This window comes from Caretta caretta, chromosome 14 (genome assembly GCF_965140235.1).
Source record: "Caretta caretta isolate rCarCar2 chromosome 14, rCarCar1.hap1, whole genome shotgun sequence".
NCBI lineage: Eukaryota > Metazoa > Chordata > Testudines > Cheloniidae > Caretta > Caretta caretta.
In genome coordinates this window covers 21,519,888-21,536,084 of record NC_134219.1, presented here as the reverse complement: position 1 = coordinate 21,536,084, position 16,197 = coordinate 21,519,888, and the positions used below count along the sequence as shown (strand labels likewise).

General features: G+C 45.9%; 1 protein-coding gene across 1 annotated transcript in view; it reads right to left on the bottom strand.

Annotated features, from left to right (window-relative positions):
* Positions 1-210: 210 nt before the first annotated feature.
* The window catches only part of HS3ST3B1 (heparan sulfate-glucosamine 3-sulfotransferase 3B1), a 47,300-nt gene continuing 31,313 nt past the window's right edge, over positions 211-16,197 (bottom strand). The window contains exon 2 of the mRNA XM_048817584.2: positions 211-5,105. Within this exon, the coding sequence (XP_048673541.2) occupies positions 4,487-5,105 (619 nt within the window). The 3' untranslated portion in view covers positions 211-4,486. The remainder of the gene's footprint in view (positions 5,106-16,197) is intronic.

Below are 16,197 nucleotides of genomic sequence, written 5' to 3'. Positions count from 1 at the left end.
CGCAGTCCTGTTCAGGAAGGGCACTTAAGCACACGCGTCAGTGGTTTGCTGAATTAAGGCCTATATGCACATATGCAGCCTCCACTGATGTTAATGGGAGTTGCTTACAAGTATCGGGTGGCAGAATGCGACCCCAAATGTTACCAAAATAAGCTTGGAACATGATGTCTTTTATTCACCTCCACAGGTTACAATGAAAACAAGCATGTCTATGATTTGGTAAAATATATTTTATTTGTTCATACAAAGAAATAGTATGAATTATCAGAATTTCATTTTCCTAGAAACATCTTTCTCTGTGTAAAATTAATTTGTGTTGTACATACCACAAAATACTTGATTTACAATTTTTTAATTTTCTTTTTTAAAAACAAATTGGCTATTCTATAGTACCATGTTACAGACAACACATCGCTAATATCTGTACTGCACTTCTGAATACAGGGCTGAATGAAACTCAGCCATAAATTAATGTTACAATGTGAAAAAAGAAAAACTAACCACACCTCTGAGTTTAACAGTTTATCATTCTTGAAGAAAACAAAACATGATGATAGCATCGAGTCCATTATTAGCAACCAGATGCATACTACAGGGAATCCAGTCTTGGTTGCCATATTGCTTAGGTAAGGCCTTTTATATTAATTGGTCTTATATAAATTTTGTTACAAAGGCTGTTCAGCCAGGATTAGCAATTTGCTTAAGGTATTCAGAGTATCAAACACCACATATTTCTATAATCCAACATGGTTGCCTCATGAAACCATTCAGTACCAAGGCTTGATTACACCAACTAAGCCAACAGCCTGGTGAATTTTGTACAGTTGAGAAAGGCATCGGGAGATCAAAAATTGTTACAAAGAAAGCAATATACAGAGAGATCAGGGCACCTAAATCCTCCAGTATATATCTATCTATATAAAAAACAACCTAAGGAAACAGAGGTGAAATGAAGAAATGACAAAGTGATAAGTACCTGAAGTTGGCCAAGTACTGGAAGAAATGGGATCACATGGTTGGACAATGTTGTCACTTCACCAGAAAGTGACCCTGGTTTCATGAAAGCTGAGTGAACAGCTGGAGAGTTATTCCTTCCTGGCCATGCAGGGCCACCAGAGTACAAGGCTTAATTCAACACACTGCATAAGTTCTTCAGTAGGAAGACACAGAGATTCAAGTTCTGTAATAACTAGTGTCCTAGGATGCTGCTTTACAAGATCTAAAGCTTTTTTCTGCAATCATTCAAGAACCTCAAGCTAGCAGGCCCTTATGGTAAACTGAATATGCTAGTATATTTATCACTCGGTAGTAGAGGGGGGTCCACTCCAAAAGCCTGGACCCAAAACGCACACACATCCAAAACGCCCCTTGAGTCTTCATCTCAATTTTGGAACCCAGGGCTCCCTCTGCACTGCAGTAATGAGGATGCCACACTCTCTACTGTGGTTTTTCATAGTATTAGCTAATGTGTCATTCAGCTGATGGAACTGCCTATGGCAAAACAATACTGTTTCACGGGCGAGATTTTACCTTTCCTTGAAATGGGAAAGGCTCGGAGGAAAAACCAAATCAAAGGTTGCACCATGCTCCAAAACCAACCAAAATTAGACTGTCATTATAGAGCTTGATACCGCAAAGTGCTTAGCATCCCCCGGCCTCACCCTGCTGGGATTTGAGGGTGCTCTCATATACCCGTCTTTCTCCTCTCCCACCAACCTGGGTGTGGTCCCCTTCCCCCAGTGGCATTGATAAATAGGAGAGCTGGGACAGGGGAGCCTTTTGACTCTGTATCTACCTTTACTTGCCATGACATTACACTGCTCTCATAAACAAGTTAAAATTCCCAGTTAGTCATTAGGTTAAACTAAGCACTCCTTGGGTTTAGAATGGGAGCAGATCCATCCACATTTCAAGGGACAGCATTTTACTGCAAATCTCTTTGTTACAGAGACAGAGGGCTGGCTTCTACTCTCAGGACCATTAGTGTAAGTGAGATCAGAGCTGGACCCAGACAGAGCAACATGGGCCTGTTAATTGAATAGTTCGGAAGGAAAGTTATTGCATCTGCATGTCCATCATTAAGCAGCTGTACTGGACAGCTGTATAGAACAAGCAAGAGTAAGGATGCTGTTAAAGTAAAAGCAACATCTGGGGAATGCTATATGACAAACACCACCACAGCTGGGTATTGTTTAGTAATCTGGTATTACAGTGGAGGGGGTGCTGATGGGGGTGGCCACTGGCATCTTCAGCCTTGTGCTAAGATATATTGGTGACACATATGTAACAAACATATCAACATAATGAAATCATGTATCCTTTACCCATTTGCTGTTGCTGTAGCATTATACATGCAGTTGTCTAACGTTTTATTACATTGCACATATATTATGCAAGTACTTGTTTACTTACACAGTAACATCATAAGGTTTATTTAGCAAATACCTTGCTGCTCCCATGACATAGTATTTATACACATTCCTGCACACTCTATGAGAGGTGCAATTAATAGCTTGTTTAATCTACACTCAAGGTTAAACTGGAGTCAAAAACAGCCACATGTACCCTGTAGTTGCCCTGGAACGATGGTATGGCCCTGCTTTAATTAAATTCAGTGGGAATTAGGATTGGGATTTTCTGCAGTTACCCTAGCCACTAAGAGGTCCATTAGAAATGGGTGAACCTCAGGCAGTGAGGATAGACACCCAAAGTTTGTGGAGATTATCCACACCACCTAAGCCTGCAAAATTTGGCCAGAATTCTTGTGAGAATCAGATTCATTCACTAACCCCTAGCTTCTGTCAGAACTGTAAATTCTGCAAGAATAGCCATTCTGAGGGTGGGTCAACATTTCTGGTTCCACTCCTGGCCTGACACCAGAAACACTCCTCTGAATAGCCCAGCTCCTCAAAAAGCATTTGGTTCAAACTACAAGCAAAATGTTCGGTTCTTATTTTAACTGGTTGTCCCATCCTCGCTTATGTATTTAAAATGATCAACGGTTACACCTCTGAGTAAAGAGCGGTCTTGACGAATATCAGGGCCCTGTGCGATACAGAACAGATGTTTGATTCAGGGTCTTATTTTCCAAATATTTGGGGTGAATGTACTGCATGTGAAATGAGGGACCAATGGCAGTAATTGCAAGCAAGTACAATGCAAGTGTCCCTAAGCAGTTCTATGGATTTGTCTGAATCCTGCCTGGTAACACCCCCTCCCAGTTCCAGATAGAGGCCTGTTCTGGACAGAGACTGTTGATGAAGTATTAGACTAAAACGTAGGGTGGACAAGACAACATCCAATGGAAATAAGGCTGAAGGTGCCCCGCCCCGCCCCCCAACACATCCCCACACAATCACTGCACTGCTGACCTGCCTCAGATCCCCAGCTGTGGATGGAGTCACTGTGTCCCCTACCCACTCCTCGGGGAACACTAAATCAGTGATAGACTCATACCCTGGTTTGTGCTAATGGCTCCTGTGGTTCTTTTGATTTCTTTGGTGTGTCAAAGCAGATGCTCTGCCTGCATGCTTGGCTCTAGTGCGTTTTAAAATGGGTTCCCTACAAGGTAAGTGCATATATGTAGGAGCTGAATTTCATTTACCTCGTCATAGTTCCACCCAGCACAAAGCATTTCACATCTTTAATAAGAATAAAGTTTTTCAAAAAATGCATAAAGTCCCCACCCAGGAAACCCTGTTTGGGCCAGTGGGGGGAGATTCTCCTTGTTAAAAAAAACCAACCAAACAATAAAACAAAGCCAAGAAGGAAAAAAAGAACAGACTGATAAGACTGCTCCCCCCTTGCAGCAAAATGTCATGCTATTGGTACTCTTTTCCAAAGGAGCACCTTATGCACCAAGCAACACTTGGGGAAACAGAAGCAAGCAGAAGACTCCCAGCAGCAACACAGCTGGGCACTGGGGATCCTGATGGACTTTGCACATTAGAACGCCCAGTGAAGCAGCTGCTGTGTTAGGCGTAAGTATCTGAGCTCCATAGAGCAGCACAGCCTCTCCCTCCCCTACTGTTATTCAGACGGCAGGAAGGAACGTGATGACGGGCCAACAGATCTCATGAAAAAGGTAGGGGGACAGATACTAGGGAGTGGGAAGATGACAAGTAAATGGTTATAAAGGCCTAATACCCGTAACGAAAATAAAATTGTGCTTTTTCCCCCCCCTTTCCTTTCCAATACTAATTTCCTCTAGGTAATGGAAGCACCGTCAATTACAAACCAAACAAAATAAAAAGACCAATATTAGAATTAAACACCATGGAATGTTAAAAAAAAAAAAAGGTTATGGGCTAATATTCTAGACAGTGTGGTTAGGCAGCTTAGTGAATTAATTACTTAAAAATTAAAAATAAATTATTATAAAATAGATTTCTGTACATTTTACATACACACACACACACACACATATATCTTTATAGAAGCAAGCTGCACCGTGGGGTAATTACAGGGAGACACTGTCGTGTCAGCCTCAGTCCCAGCCGAAGTCGTGCCCAGTCATCTGGTAGAACTTCATGTTGAAAGGCCTGTAGAACTCCCGCAGTCTCTGCACCACCTCTCGGTCTATATTGGGGTGGGTCCTGCCTTTCGTTTTCCCCAGGCAGTGGGGTTTGCTGCTCCCTTCAGCCTTCTTCAGACAGGGGAAGCCCTTGGTTTTGTTGAAGTAGAAGTGTTTGTCCGTAATGATCCTCTTAAGGCCCAGAAAGTCCTGGACCCTGCCCAGCTCCCCGGCAGGGTCACTGATCAGCCTCTCCCCACTGACAAAGAGGATCTGCCCAATGGGGAAGTAGAGGAGCCAGTTCTCCAGGTGCTTGGCGTAGATGCCGATCTGGATGGCGCTCCACGAGGTGTCGATCAGGCCTGTAGTCCTGTTTTTGAAGGTCAGGCTCTCAAAGGTGGGGATATCGGGCTTCTTTGAGAGAGTCTGCGTGTAATCGGAGATGGCTCGGGTCACGGGGTCCCGCACCACCACGATGAGCTTGGTGCCCTTCGACATGGCAGAGATTCGAGCAGGTGCTTCCTTGGTGACGAAGTAGCTGGGGGTTTTCTCCATGGTGATCTGCCCATCCAGGGTTTTGGGCATCAGGTCTCTGCCAAGAAAACAAATGCACTGGTTAGGACAGCAGGATAACTCATTCCTTGCAATGTAACCTTTATGGGCCCTCCTACCAGCACACGTCCTATTAGCGTGACTTGCAAATACACAAAGTATTCACGCACGAGGTTAGACTCTTGGCAATTATACCACAGTAGTGATTCATGCTCTATGTTCGGCTTGCTTTAAAGAGGCTAGTCCACCTCCGCAGGGTGTGAATTAGCTGCAGCCTTGAAACTACATTAGTTCAGCAAAATGGAATTGAAATACATTCATCAGAAAAAGCTGGAGCACAAAGAAAAGGAATCATTCACCCTCAGGTGCCTATGCAGATTGCCCAGCACAAAGGAAAATCCTATTTCCCTATTACTTTGCTTTTGTAAAGGTTACTGGGCTAAATTTCTAATGGGACACCCATTGCTCTTCTCTTTTGTAACACTACACTGGGAAGTTTTTCTAATGTGCATCACAAGAGAGACCATCTCCTGCTTGTGAAGCATAAAGCACGTACAAGTGTGTGCAATGCAGCAAGTTGAACAAACAACTGCATGGTAACTTGTCAACAGCAGGCCCACCATGTGTACTCAGAGGAAGAGGCCTCTTAAATTCTCTCAATTGGCCTTTCCTCTAGCTCCCCTGAAAGCGCACAACTGTTTCCTAGAATACTTGTACAGCATCTAGCACAACAGGATCCAGGTCCACAACTGGGGCTCCTAGGTGCTTCTGTAACACAAATAATAAAAAACAACAACTCCTGTTGAGTTCAATGGGAGCCATGATCATGAACCCAAGGGAAAAACTTGAGCCCTGTGTTTTAATATCATGTAATGTGAATGTATAACAGCAAGACAATCCTTAGTCTAGGACAATAGCTTTCGTGCGCTTTGGCTAGTAATTGTACAAATTTTACCTAATCCAATAATACTTAACTCCTTGATGCAATGTATCAAATCCACTGTAACTTGTATCATACTAATAGAGAATACAAGTGAAAAAAAAAAAAGATCTCTTCAAAAGGCAGTATCCCACATACCTCTTCTCAGGCATTCCACCCACTAAGCTCGAACATATTGAAACATCATAAGAAAGGAGCATTGGGGCTCCGTAATTTAACATGCCAAATGTTTTCACATCTATATGCTCCTCTTTCATTTCAGGCAAGATTTGCTCAGGAGCAGTCTAGAAAACCCATGCCCACAGTAGGTCTGTGCAAAGTGGCAAGAGGCAAAACCTCTGGGGGAGGGCAGCTAGTCTTTGCACCTACTGCGTGCTGTGGGAAAGATCTCCATGCCAGCTTTCCATAGGTCAGTGTGTAGAGCAATGGTGGGGCAGACCAGTGGAAATGCTGTCGGATCCATGTTTAAATGGATGTAGTGTCCTACCATGCAAGCAGCCAGAGGAAGTGGATTTCACCTCTCCCATGCCGTTGCATTTCACCCACAGTAAGGCCTAACTCCACACGCTTCACACAAATGCAGCGCTTTTTACCCATTGCATGCCATGCCTGAACACTGGTGTCAGATGGAATCTGCACTGCTCTATCAAATTCCCAGGGTGAGTGAGTCTCCAAAAAACACTTTGCCAAGTAAAAGAGTAATTTTCAGGAGAAGCTGCTCTCCAACTTGTGAATCCCATAAAAAGTCTATTTTCCAATCCAATCACAAAACACAGCAGGCCAATAATGGCACAGCAAACAACTACTGAATCTCACCAGAGCGGAGGCTGAATTTGACAGACCACTTGTTCACCAGTGTCTGTTTTTTTGAGGAAACTGAACCTGATCTCCATAGCCTGTGCTGGCTGTCTCCTGGCTTAAGACGTTGGTTTTGACTTAGGTAGCTCCCAAGCCAGCCAGGGCTTCATATCTAGGAGATGGTTCACCCCTGTGACCTACTGCAGCAGCTGTGGTTGGCGGAAGTGCCTACGTTGAAGCCCCTTTGGAAGTAGAAAGAGGAGTCTGTTAGTGTGCTGGACCTTGGGAACTGCCTTTCTCCCAAGGTTCGTGAGAGCCAGAGCTAATTAGCCTTTGAGGCATGGTGGAAGGCCTGCTTTTTTTCCCTGGAGGAGATAGGTAGTCTCCATCTCTTGCTTTCTTCGAGACCAGATGCTTTAGCCAAGCAAGTTATTGGGCTCAACACAGAGTAACTGGGTGAGATTATAAGAAGGTCAGCCTAGATGATCTAATGGTCCCTGCTGGCCTTAAACTCTGCAAATCTAGGAAAGGCTGGGCAGTGGTGGTGTGTAGAACTCTTGGATTGCATAGGAGGGGGAAGTAGTAGGAATCAATTAATTTTTATTACATTTATAGTGTTGCTGGGTCAGTTGATCCAATTGGAGAGGAAGTGACAGGGGCATTTATTTAGTTCGTTTTCTAAAAGAACATCCTGGGCACTAAGAACACTGGACAAATGCTCCATTATGCTTTGTAAAAATCCAAAAACTAATACATCGCCCCTGGCAGGTACAGCAATTAAATCCACAGGTCTTTGGGATGCTGGAAATGTGGGGTTCACTGGGAGAAGAATCGTAAATCTCATGATCTAGTGGCCTCCTACCTTTATAGATGTATATCCACCTCCCAGAACAAGGAGTAATGGTCTCAAGTTGCAGTGGGGGAGATTTAGGTTGGATATTAGGAAAAACTTTTTCACTAGGAGGGTGGTGAAACACTGGAATGTGTTACCTAGGGAGGTGGTGGAATCTCCTTCCTTAGAAGTTTTTAAGGTCAGGCTCGACAAAGCCCTGGCTGGGATGATTGAATTGGGGATTGGTCCTGCTTTGAGCAGGGGGTTGGACTAGATGACCTCCTGAGGTCCCTTCCAACCCTGATATTCTATGATTTTACAATTCTCCCAACAGATTTACAAAATAGCCACAACTGGCCAGAACCAGAATTCATGTGAAATGCTGCCGAGACACCATAACTCCTGTTGGCTTCAGAGTGAGCTGAGGGTGCTCCGTTCCTTACAGGATTAGCTCAAGAGAGTGTTTCAAAGCAAAGTTGCCTGGGCTCCCCCTACTGGATCTGCAGTGGCATTTTGCAGAAAGATGGTGTTTCTAGAGCTATGAACGTCCCTGTTGAAATGCTGGCACAGATACTACAACAGCAGCAGCCAAACAGACTCATATTGTGCCTTCCTCTGCATGTGAAAAACCCAGAGTCTGTTCTTTGCCAGTGAAGAAGAATAAAACTGGTAGGGAGAGAAATGTGATCGTCAAGCTTTTCAGAAGGTATTCCAGGCAAAGGAGAGTAAGAATAAAAACCCTCTCAACATGCATTAGAGTTGTTGAAAGTGCCACTAAGATCTAGTTCCAAAGCAAAGCTTTCCCACTATGTGCTGACGCTCTGTAGTATATGGGTAGCGTCCCAAGACCACAATCCCACCAGCAGAAGCACAGAGATTGTCTCACAGGGTCTGCCTTGTTTTAAAAGGCAGTGTACAAAGCAAAAGGACAACAATTGCATTTGATGGACAACGAAGCCTGTTGATACTAAGATGGGTTTGAACATTGGATTAAAACAACCTCATGCTTTAGGAAAATTAAGATCTGTATCTAGGTCCAACTTTGACGTTCTGGCCCATCTCTAGCAGAGATCTGCATATGGGTCTTCCATGCTTTCCTAAACAGGAGAGTAGTTGGCTTGCTTGCGACTAAATAGGGGAAGCATCAAAGTCACAGGACTACAGGTTTACCAGATGGCCTGAGATTTACACAGGTGGAGAAGTAGCTAATGCTTGTTGATACCTACCTTCACTAAGAATAGATCATGATGATTCCTAGGTGAGCCACCATTTGATTCATGGGTGTATACAAAGGGCAAACTGGTCTCATCTTGTGGCACCTTAGAGACTAACCAATTTATTTGAGCATGAGCTTTCGTGAGCTACAGTTTCCACGGTATGCATCCGATGAAGTGAGCTGTAGCTCACGAAAGCTCATGCTCAAATAAATTGGTTAGTCTCTAAGGTGCCACAAGTCCTCCTTTTCTTTTTGCGAATACAGACTAACACGGCTGTTACTCTGAAACTGGTCTCATCTTGGCACTAAGGGACCAATCCCTACACACACTGAAGTCCACAGTAAAACTCTTGTTAGCTTTGGTGCAAGAAGGAATAGGCCCGAGTCGTACAACCTAGTCGCTCTGAAAGGGACTGATCCCAGAGCTTCAGGAACAGCAAGAGCAAATTAAATCAGTGGAGACGCATTCATTGGAGAGAAGAAAATTAGAAGAAGAGACAGTGATCAGAAGAACTGCTGTAGTGGACACATTGTCAGGCTGTAACCCATCAGGCTCAAAGGAGGGGAATCTAACTTTGCCCCACTCTTGCTGATCTGCTGGGCATAAAGGCTAAAGAGGCTAATGTGCTACCTGGATGGCTCTGTAATGTATTCTACAACCACTCCTCATTTCTAATACACAGGTGCAGCTCATGGAGACTATAGGATCCAGCCTGCAGGCTTCATCCTGACCTGCGGAAGACCTACATCCAAGTTAAAGGTCTGGATAGCTTCAGTCTGCTCTGTGCAAATGGGTGTGGCTCCTGATAAACTCTTAACACAGGGTGAGACTATGAAAGAGGAGTTAGCCATTGGCAATCTTAATACCCTTTTACATCTCAGACAACCTTTCCCATACTCTTTGGCTGGGCAAGGTTTGGGTGCCTGAAGCTTTCAGAAAGCTAACAACAAACCCCCTCTTGGCGGTTCCCAGCACCCCCTCATGCAGACACTGCACCACACTGGGCCAGACCCTCAGCTGGTGGAAGCTTGCATAGGTCCATTGACTTCAGTGGAGCTATGACAACTGACACCAGCTGAGATTTGGCCCTTAAAACTTCCGTGGAAAAGGGTCTCGGCAAAGCCATGAAGTGGCTGTGTGAGCAGAGAGATGCATTTTCCACAGGCAGAGAGCAGACCTCCTAACTCCAAGCTCTTAAGATGTCAGGGAAGACAGAATTAAAAAAGCTTTTCCTTTAATGAATATTTGTTCAGCAAAGCTTCACCCATCGTAGGCGAAGTGATAGGCTTACCCTAAAGATGGATTGGCCTACTTTACCTATTAACCACTTAGACTAATGTAAGAATGAATAAAGAGAGCCTAACCGCTCTAATCCCCAGGCCCTTTGCAGGCCCCAATCTTTATTAATAAAGCAAGTGAACATAAATGTTTAAAACGAAGAAAAAAAACCTGCCCTGAAACTGCAGCATTTTAATACAAACTCTTCCAATCTGAAAGACGGAGAGAGATAAATTTACAAAGTCGCAATGACAGGTGGCCACATGGTAATCCAATCCCCGATGCCTAATTCTCTTTGTGGCAGCTTTTTGTCCGCACAGAGGGACTCTGAACTAATCTGTTGACACGTCTCAATAAAGAATATCGAGAGAGGCTATTGTCAATGGGAAGGGGTGGGTGGATGAGGGAAGGTTTACAAACTGTTGAGCGGTTATTTGTTTGTATCAAGTCGGCAGGTACAACAGACCTACATTTGCGAGAGACAAAAGCTTTCCCCAAGGTGCATGTGACTGACTAGCTATACCGATGGAACAGAAGCATGTCAGGGCTGGTGTAGTGACCCTTCCTGGGAAAAAACCATAAATGCAAGAAAGGTGGGTGTGTTGGGGGAAGAGGAGTATGGGTGGAAAGATAAACCTGACTAGAAAAAACTAAGCGGCATGCAGAGCCCAATTTGCTAAACGTGTGGCATGGGGTTGCCAATGGGGTGGAGCAGCCACAGCGGGTGCAGAACTAGAGATGCCTGCTCCTATGTCTCTCTCTCTGAAGCCTCTGGCACAGAGACATATTGGGGCATGTCAGAGAGGGGAAAAGGAGCAGACAAAGTGTGATGTGCTTCTGCAATTGCCAGAGGAGACCTTCCAACTGGAAAGCAGCATAAAACCCAACCCCAGACACTTCCTCTTGAGACAGCTTTGACCATGGGCTTGGGAGTGAAGAACTCCTGTATTCTAATTCTAGCTCGGTTCCAGGTGACCTTGGGTCAATCACCTCCCTGCTCTGTGCCTCAGTTTCCCAAAACTGTATAACAAGGATTATAATGCCTGTCTCATGGACAGAGAGGGATGAGATAAGACAGGGTTGTATTTTGAGTGGTTTGAAGATTAAGAGAACTATTTAAATATTATTTGGATAAGCATCAATGTCCCAGATCCTCAAAAGGAATTTAGGTGCCTAATTACCATTTATTACAATGGGAGTTAGGTGCCTAGCTACCTGTGAGGATCTGGGTCTAAGTGCCTGGATGCCTATCTAAATCCCTTGAGCCTATAAAACTTGGCAGGAAATCATGCTGTCTTGTAAAATTTACAGCTCTCCCCTCTTCAGCTCAGGCCACAGACACAATGAGAATGACCTTTTTCTGCTGTATTTCCAGACTTCACCTCCAGCTGTTCCCTGGAAGGAAGAGACAGAGGCAAAAGCGAAATTTAAAAAAAAAAAAAAAAAAAGAGAGAAAGAGAGAGAGAGAGCGCGAATCAGGCAAATTATTTTGGGCTTCAACAACATTCAGTTCAGGTTCAGGCCTGTAATCCAGATTCATTTGCCTGTCTATACTGCAGGCCAGATTCAGAATACCCAGACTAGTTTTGCTTAACTTTTAGTGATGGAAGACATGACAAATGTTTAAAGAAGAAGAGAAGGGGGCCCTTTTGCAGACGCAATCCACGGTGGCCTGATATTCCCTATGGAAGGTGCTCAAGCACCCTGATGGACTGTTTAAAACCCCAACTAGATTAGATTGAAGGTTCGTGTGCTTAGCAAAAGCCCTTGCAACCACTTCCGATCAAAGGCTTCAGAAGACCAGCTGAGATGCACAAAACAGCTCTGAGCTACTGAACTTCAAATGTCATTTATGACAAGGGAAAGGCTGACCTTGAGGTGGCTAAAATCAGCCTGAACATAACACTTCCTAAAGCTCCAGTGTAAGTCTGTACAGCATCTGTAGCCTTAAATGGTGGGAGAGGGATGCAAAACTTTAGACACCTGACAAACCAAAGCACGCAAAGTTACAGGTTGCTTTTGAAAAGCTGGGCCCTAACCTCCCTATGTGGAGAATACTTCCCTAGCTCCTGGGACATGTTGCCAGGACAAACTGGTTACTGTTTGGTAAGTGCACAGATACTACAGAGATGAATGGAGAGCAGGAAACCCCATAAATCACAGAACTGGAAGGGACCACGAGAGGTCATCTAGTCCAGACCCCTGACTCAAGGCAGGACTAAGTATTATTGAGACCAGGGGTGAGCAAACTTTTTGGGCAGAGGGCCACATCTGGGTGGGGAAATTGTATGCAGGGCCGGGGCAGGGGGTTGAGGTGCAGGAGGGTGTGCGGGAGGGCATGCGGGGTGCGGGAACGGGCTCAGGGCAAAGGATTGGGGCAGAGGAGGGATGCGGGGTGTATGAAAGGGCTCAGGGAAGGGGGTTGGGGTGCGACAGGGACTCAGGGCAGGAGTTGGGGTGCAGACTGCGGGATGGAGCTCAGGGCAGAGGGTTGGGGTGCAGGGTGCAGCAGGGAGCTAAGGGCAGGAAGTTGGGGTGCACGGGGGTGCGAGATGCAGGCAGGGAGCTTAGGGCAGGGAGTTGGAGGGCGGGGGTGCAGGAGAGGTTCAGGATCCAGCCCAGCGCCACTTACCTAAAGCGGCTCCAGGGTGGCAGCAGCGCGCACCGGGGCCAGGCAGGCTCCCTGCATGCCTGCCCTGGCCCCATGCAGCGCCACTCCGGGAAGCGGCTGGCATCACAACCCTGCGCGGCCCTGGGGGGGCTCGGCGTGCTGCCCTTGCCACGCCTCCAGGTACCTCCCCCAAAGCTCCCATTGGCCACGGTTCCCTGTTCCTGGCCAATGGGAGCTGCGGGGGGCAGTGCCTGGAGGCAAGGGCAACACACCGAGCTCTCTGCCCCCCCGCCCCCAGGGACGTGGTGCTGGCCGCTTCTGAGAGCGGGACGGGGCCTGCAGCACCACAGGGGGCAATCCCATGGGCCGGATCCAAAGCCCCGAGGGGCTGGATCCAGCCTGCGGGCCGTAGTTTGCCCACCCTTGATCTAGACCATCCCTGACAGGCGTTTGTCCAACCTGCTCTTAAAAATCCCCAATGATGGAGATTCCACAACCTCCCTAGGCAATTTATTCCAGTGTTTAACCACCCTGACAGTTAGGAATTTTTTCCTAATGTCCAACCGGAACTGCCCTTGCTGCAGTTTAAGCCCATTGCTTCTCGTCCTATCCTCAGAGGTTAAGAAGAACAATTTTTCTCCCTCCTCCTTGTAACAACCTTTTATGCACTTGAAAACTGTGATCATGTCCCCCCTCAGTCTTCTCTGCTCCAGACTAAACAAACCCAGTTTTTTCATCTTCTCCCCATCCTCCTTTGCAGGGCTACAGTGGGGAAAGGTGAGAGTACCCCATGACTCTGTTAGGGATTTATAGAGCACTTTTATAGTCAGTATCATCCGTAGGTGATGATAACAGCAAGGAGGTGTGAGGCAAATAAAAATGGTCTCTGTTCTCAGCTTACTAGGATTTGGTCACTTGTATTTTTTTTTTTTTTTTTGCTTTGTTCCTATCGTTTATGACACAATGAACCATCCCACAGGTGCAACAGAGGGGAAAACTCTACAAGGAAACAGAATTCAGCTTCAGGCTTTGAAAGGTTATCTCCAGCAGGGAAGTGAGGGAAAGATTTCAGAGATTGACAGCATTCTTTCCTGTGCCTTACACTAATCTGAGGACCACCATCATCCTCTGCTTGGAAATGGTGGGCAAAGGGAGGGGTGAAACATTGCTGTAAAGCCTCTATCATCTTAATGGAGGCATATTATTTGGAAGCACAAATAAACCCCTTGGATGCTCCAGTTTCACATACCGAGCCATCTTCGCCCACTGGGAAATTAAATGAGCGCCACCCTACCTCCCTTCATTTGCATTATGAATATTTCCTTTGGTGAAAACACACTCTTTAAAGGCTCAGTGTTTTAGAGGGCCATCAGGAATATAAATTTAGCTGAGAAGAGTATGTTCAACTGGGGGCCCAGGAAGGTTTGGAGACACTGTAGAGGGTGTGGGGGCGGGGGGGGGAAGGGAATATCCCCATTTCTGGCACCAAGCTGCTTTGCTTTACATTTCATGCACATTGCCAGGGCGATAACCAGTTGTTCCTAGGCTCCAAGATAGCAGGCTGCTGACAGGAAAGTGGGAGAAATTTACAATAGTTATCAACGGAGCTGAGAGCTAGATTAAAAAAAAAAGCTATAATGGGGCCCGATAGACAAGAAAGCGCTGAATAAACCTGAGAAGCTGAAAATACCCAATGCGGCAAGGCAGCTTAATACCAGCCTTTGTCTTTAAAATGCAGTATCAGTCTCTTGTTTGCTGCACACTTTATTGCAAGTAGGTCCTTTGCCAGCTTCCGTGGAGAACTAACCCAGGACTATTCTCATTTAACCCTGGCTGCAGCTTGCAAGCAGAGACCCCCATCCTTCCAACTCACCCTGATTTAAATGACAGCAGACGATACCCAGCACCCTGCAGGAGCCAGACCCCCATCACTAGCTAATGTGGATGCTAAGCGAGAGGGCACAAGCACAAGAGCTTCGAGTCATACTGAAACATACTCCTGGGTTTCTTTTAGCCCTACTCCACCCTCCTGGAGTTGTGGCTGGGCCTGATCCAGAATGGTGCTGATCTCAGCGGGAGCTGAAGGTGCTCAGCAGCTTGCAGAACTGGGCACAGCTTCACTGGGATGTCCAGCGTTAGAGGGGGGGTTTTTGAAGGACTTCATGGAAAGAGGCAGGAGATGAATAGTAATGCTGCAATAAAGACTATTTACTGCCCGGTTTAAACTTCTGGCTCATGGCTTGAATCATGTGATTGTTTCTGACATCACAAGTAAGTTTTGAAGGAGCTAAGCAGCTTCAAGAAAGACTCCAATGTCAGGGAAAGATGGACTGGTCTGAGCATGGCTTGGGGGGGAAATCAAAGGAGTTTGCAGAGGGAGTTTTGAAAATCCTATGAGAAATGTTACTCCCTCACACCACAAGCTGTGGAAAGGAAGCTACGTAAAATGTAAAGTTATTTCTCTGGCAGCTCCAAATGACGCTTGAAGTTTTAATGGCAGCTCTTTCCTCCGGCTCAATATGAAAATAATCGGATCCCAGAAATCTGGAAGAAATACGGTTCTAAAGCAAGACCCTGACAAGCCCAGTGTAAGAATGTTAAAGTAATAAAGCGTCTTAATTTCATCACGGAGGCTGCCATCCACACCGAGGTCAACTGGCTTTGAAATTACCACTTGGCTTTTATTCAGCTTTCTCACAGCAGTTGATGGGGCAGGGGGAAGGATATTAATAAAACCCCATTTAAGAACCCGGTTCTCCTTTGTTTGGTTGGGGAGGAGGGGATTTTTTTTAAGAATATTTCATGTGAAAAATACATAAACTGTAGGTTTAAGGAACGCCCCCTCCCAACATTGCACCCAGGGCCCTGACGGTAGCTCTCTCCATCACCTCCGTCCCACAGCACATGCCGCAGGAGCTCCTTCATCTCAAGTGGGAACCCGTTGTTCAGGTTCGCAAATTACACAAGAAAACCCAGAGTGATTGCACCAACCTCAGCTGCTTTGGAAGGGGTGTAAGTCGCCGCCATGCTGTCAAATGCATGCCATGGAATTTACACAAAACAGATTATGGGAATTAATGAACTTCACAGGGTGTGTGGGGGGGAAATAAATAATTGGAGCTGAAACAGACTCACCAACTGCCTCCTGCACCTCTGCCACTTCTCCATCTGTCGGGGGGCGGGGGGGGGGGGGAGAGAGGAAGAGACAAGGGAAGATTCCTCCTACACAATCCCATTCAGGATTTTGGTACAGCCAAGGAAAAGACCATTCCTGGGTTTCCAAGGCCCTCCTGATTCTGCTATGTAGGTTCCATTATATGAATGGCGAAGTATTTCCAGTCCAATGTTTAGCCAAGGGTAAGGGCCTCACCCAACTCCCACTGAAGTTAGTGGGAGACTTTCCACTGACAGTTGGATCAGGCACTAATTTCTCTGCCAGTTTGCTTTTCTTCTGTA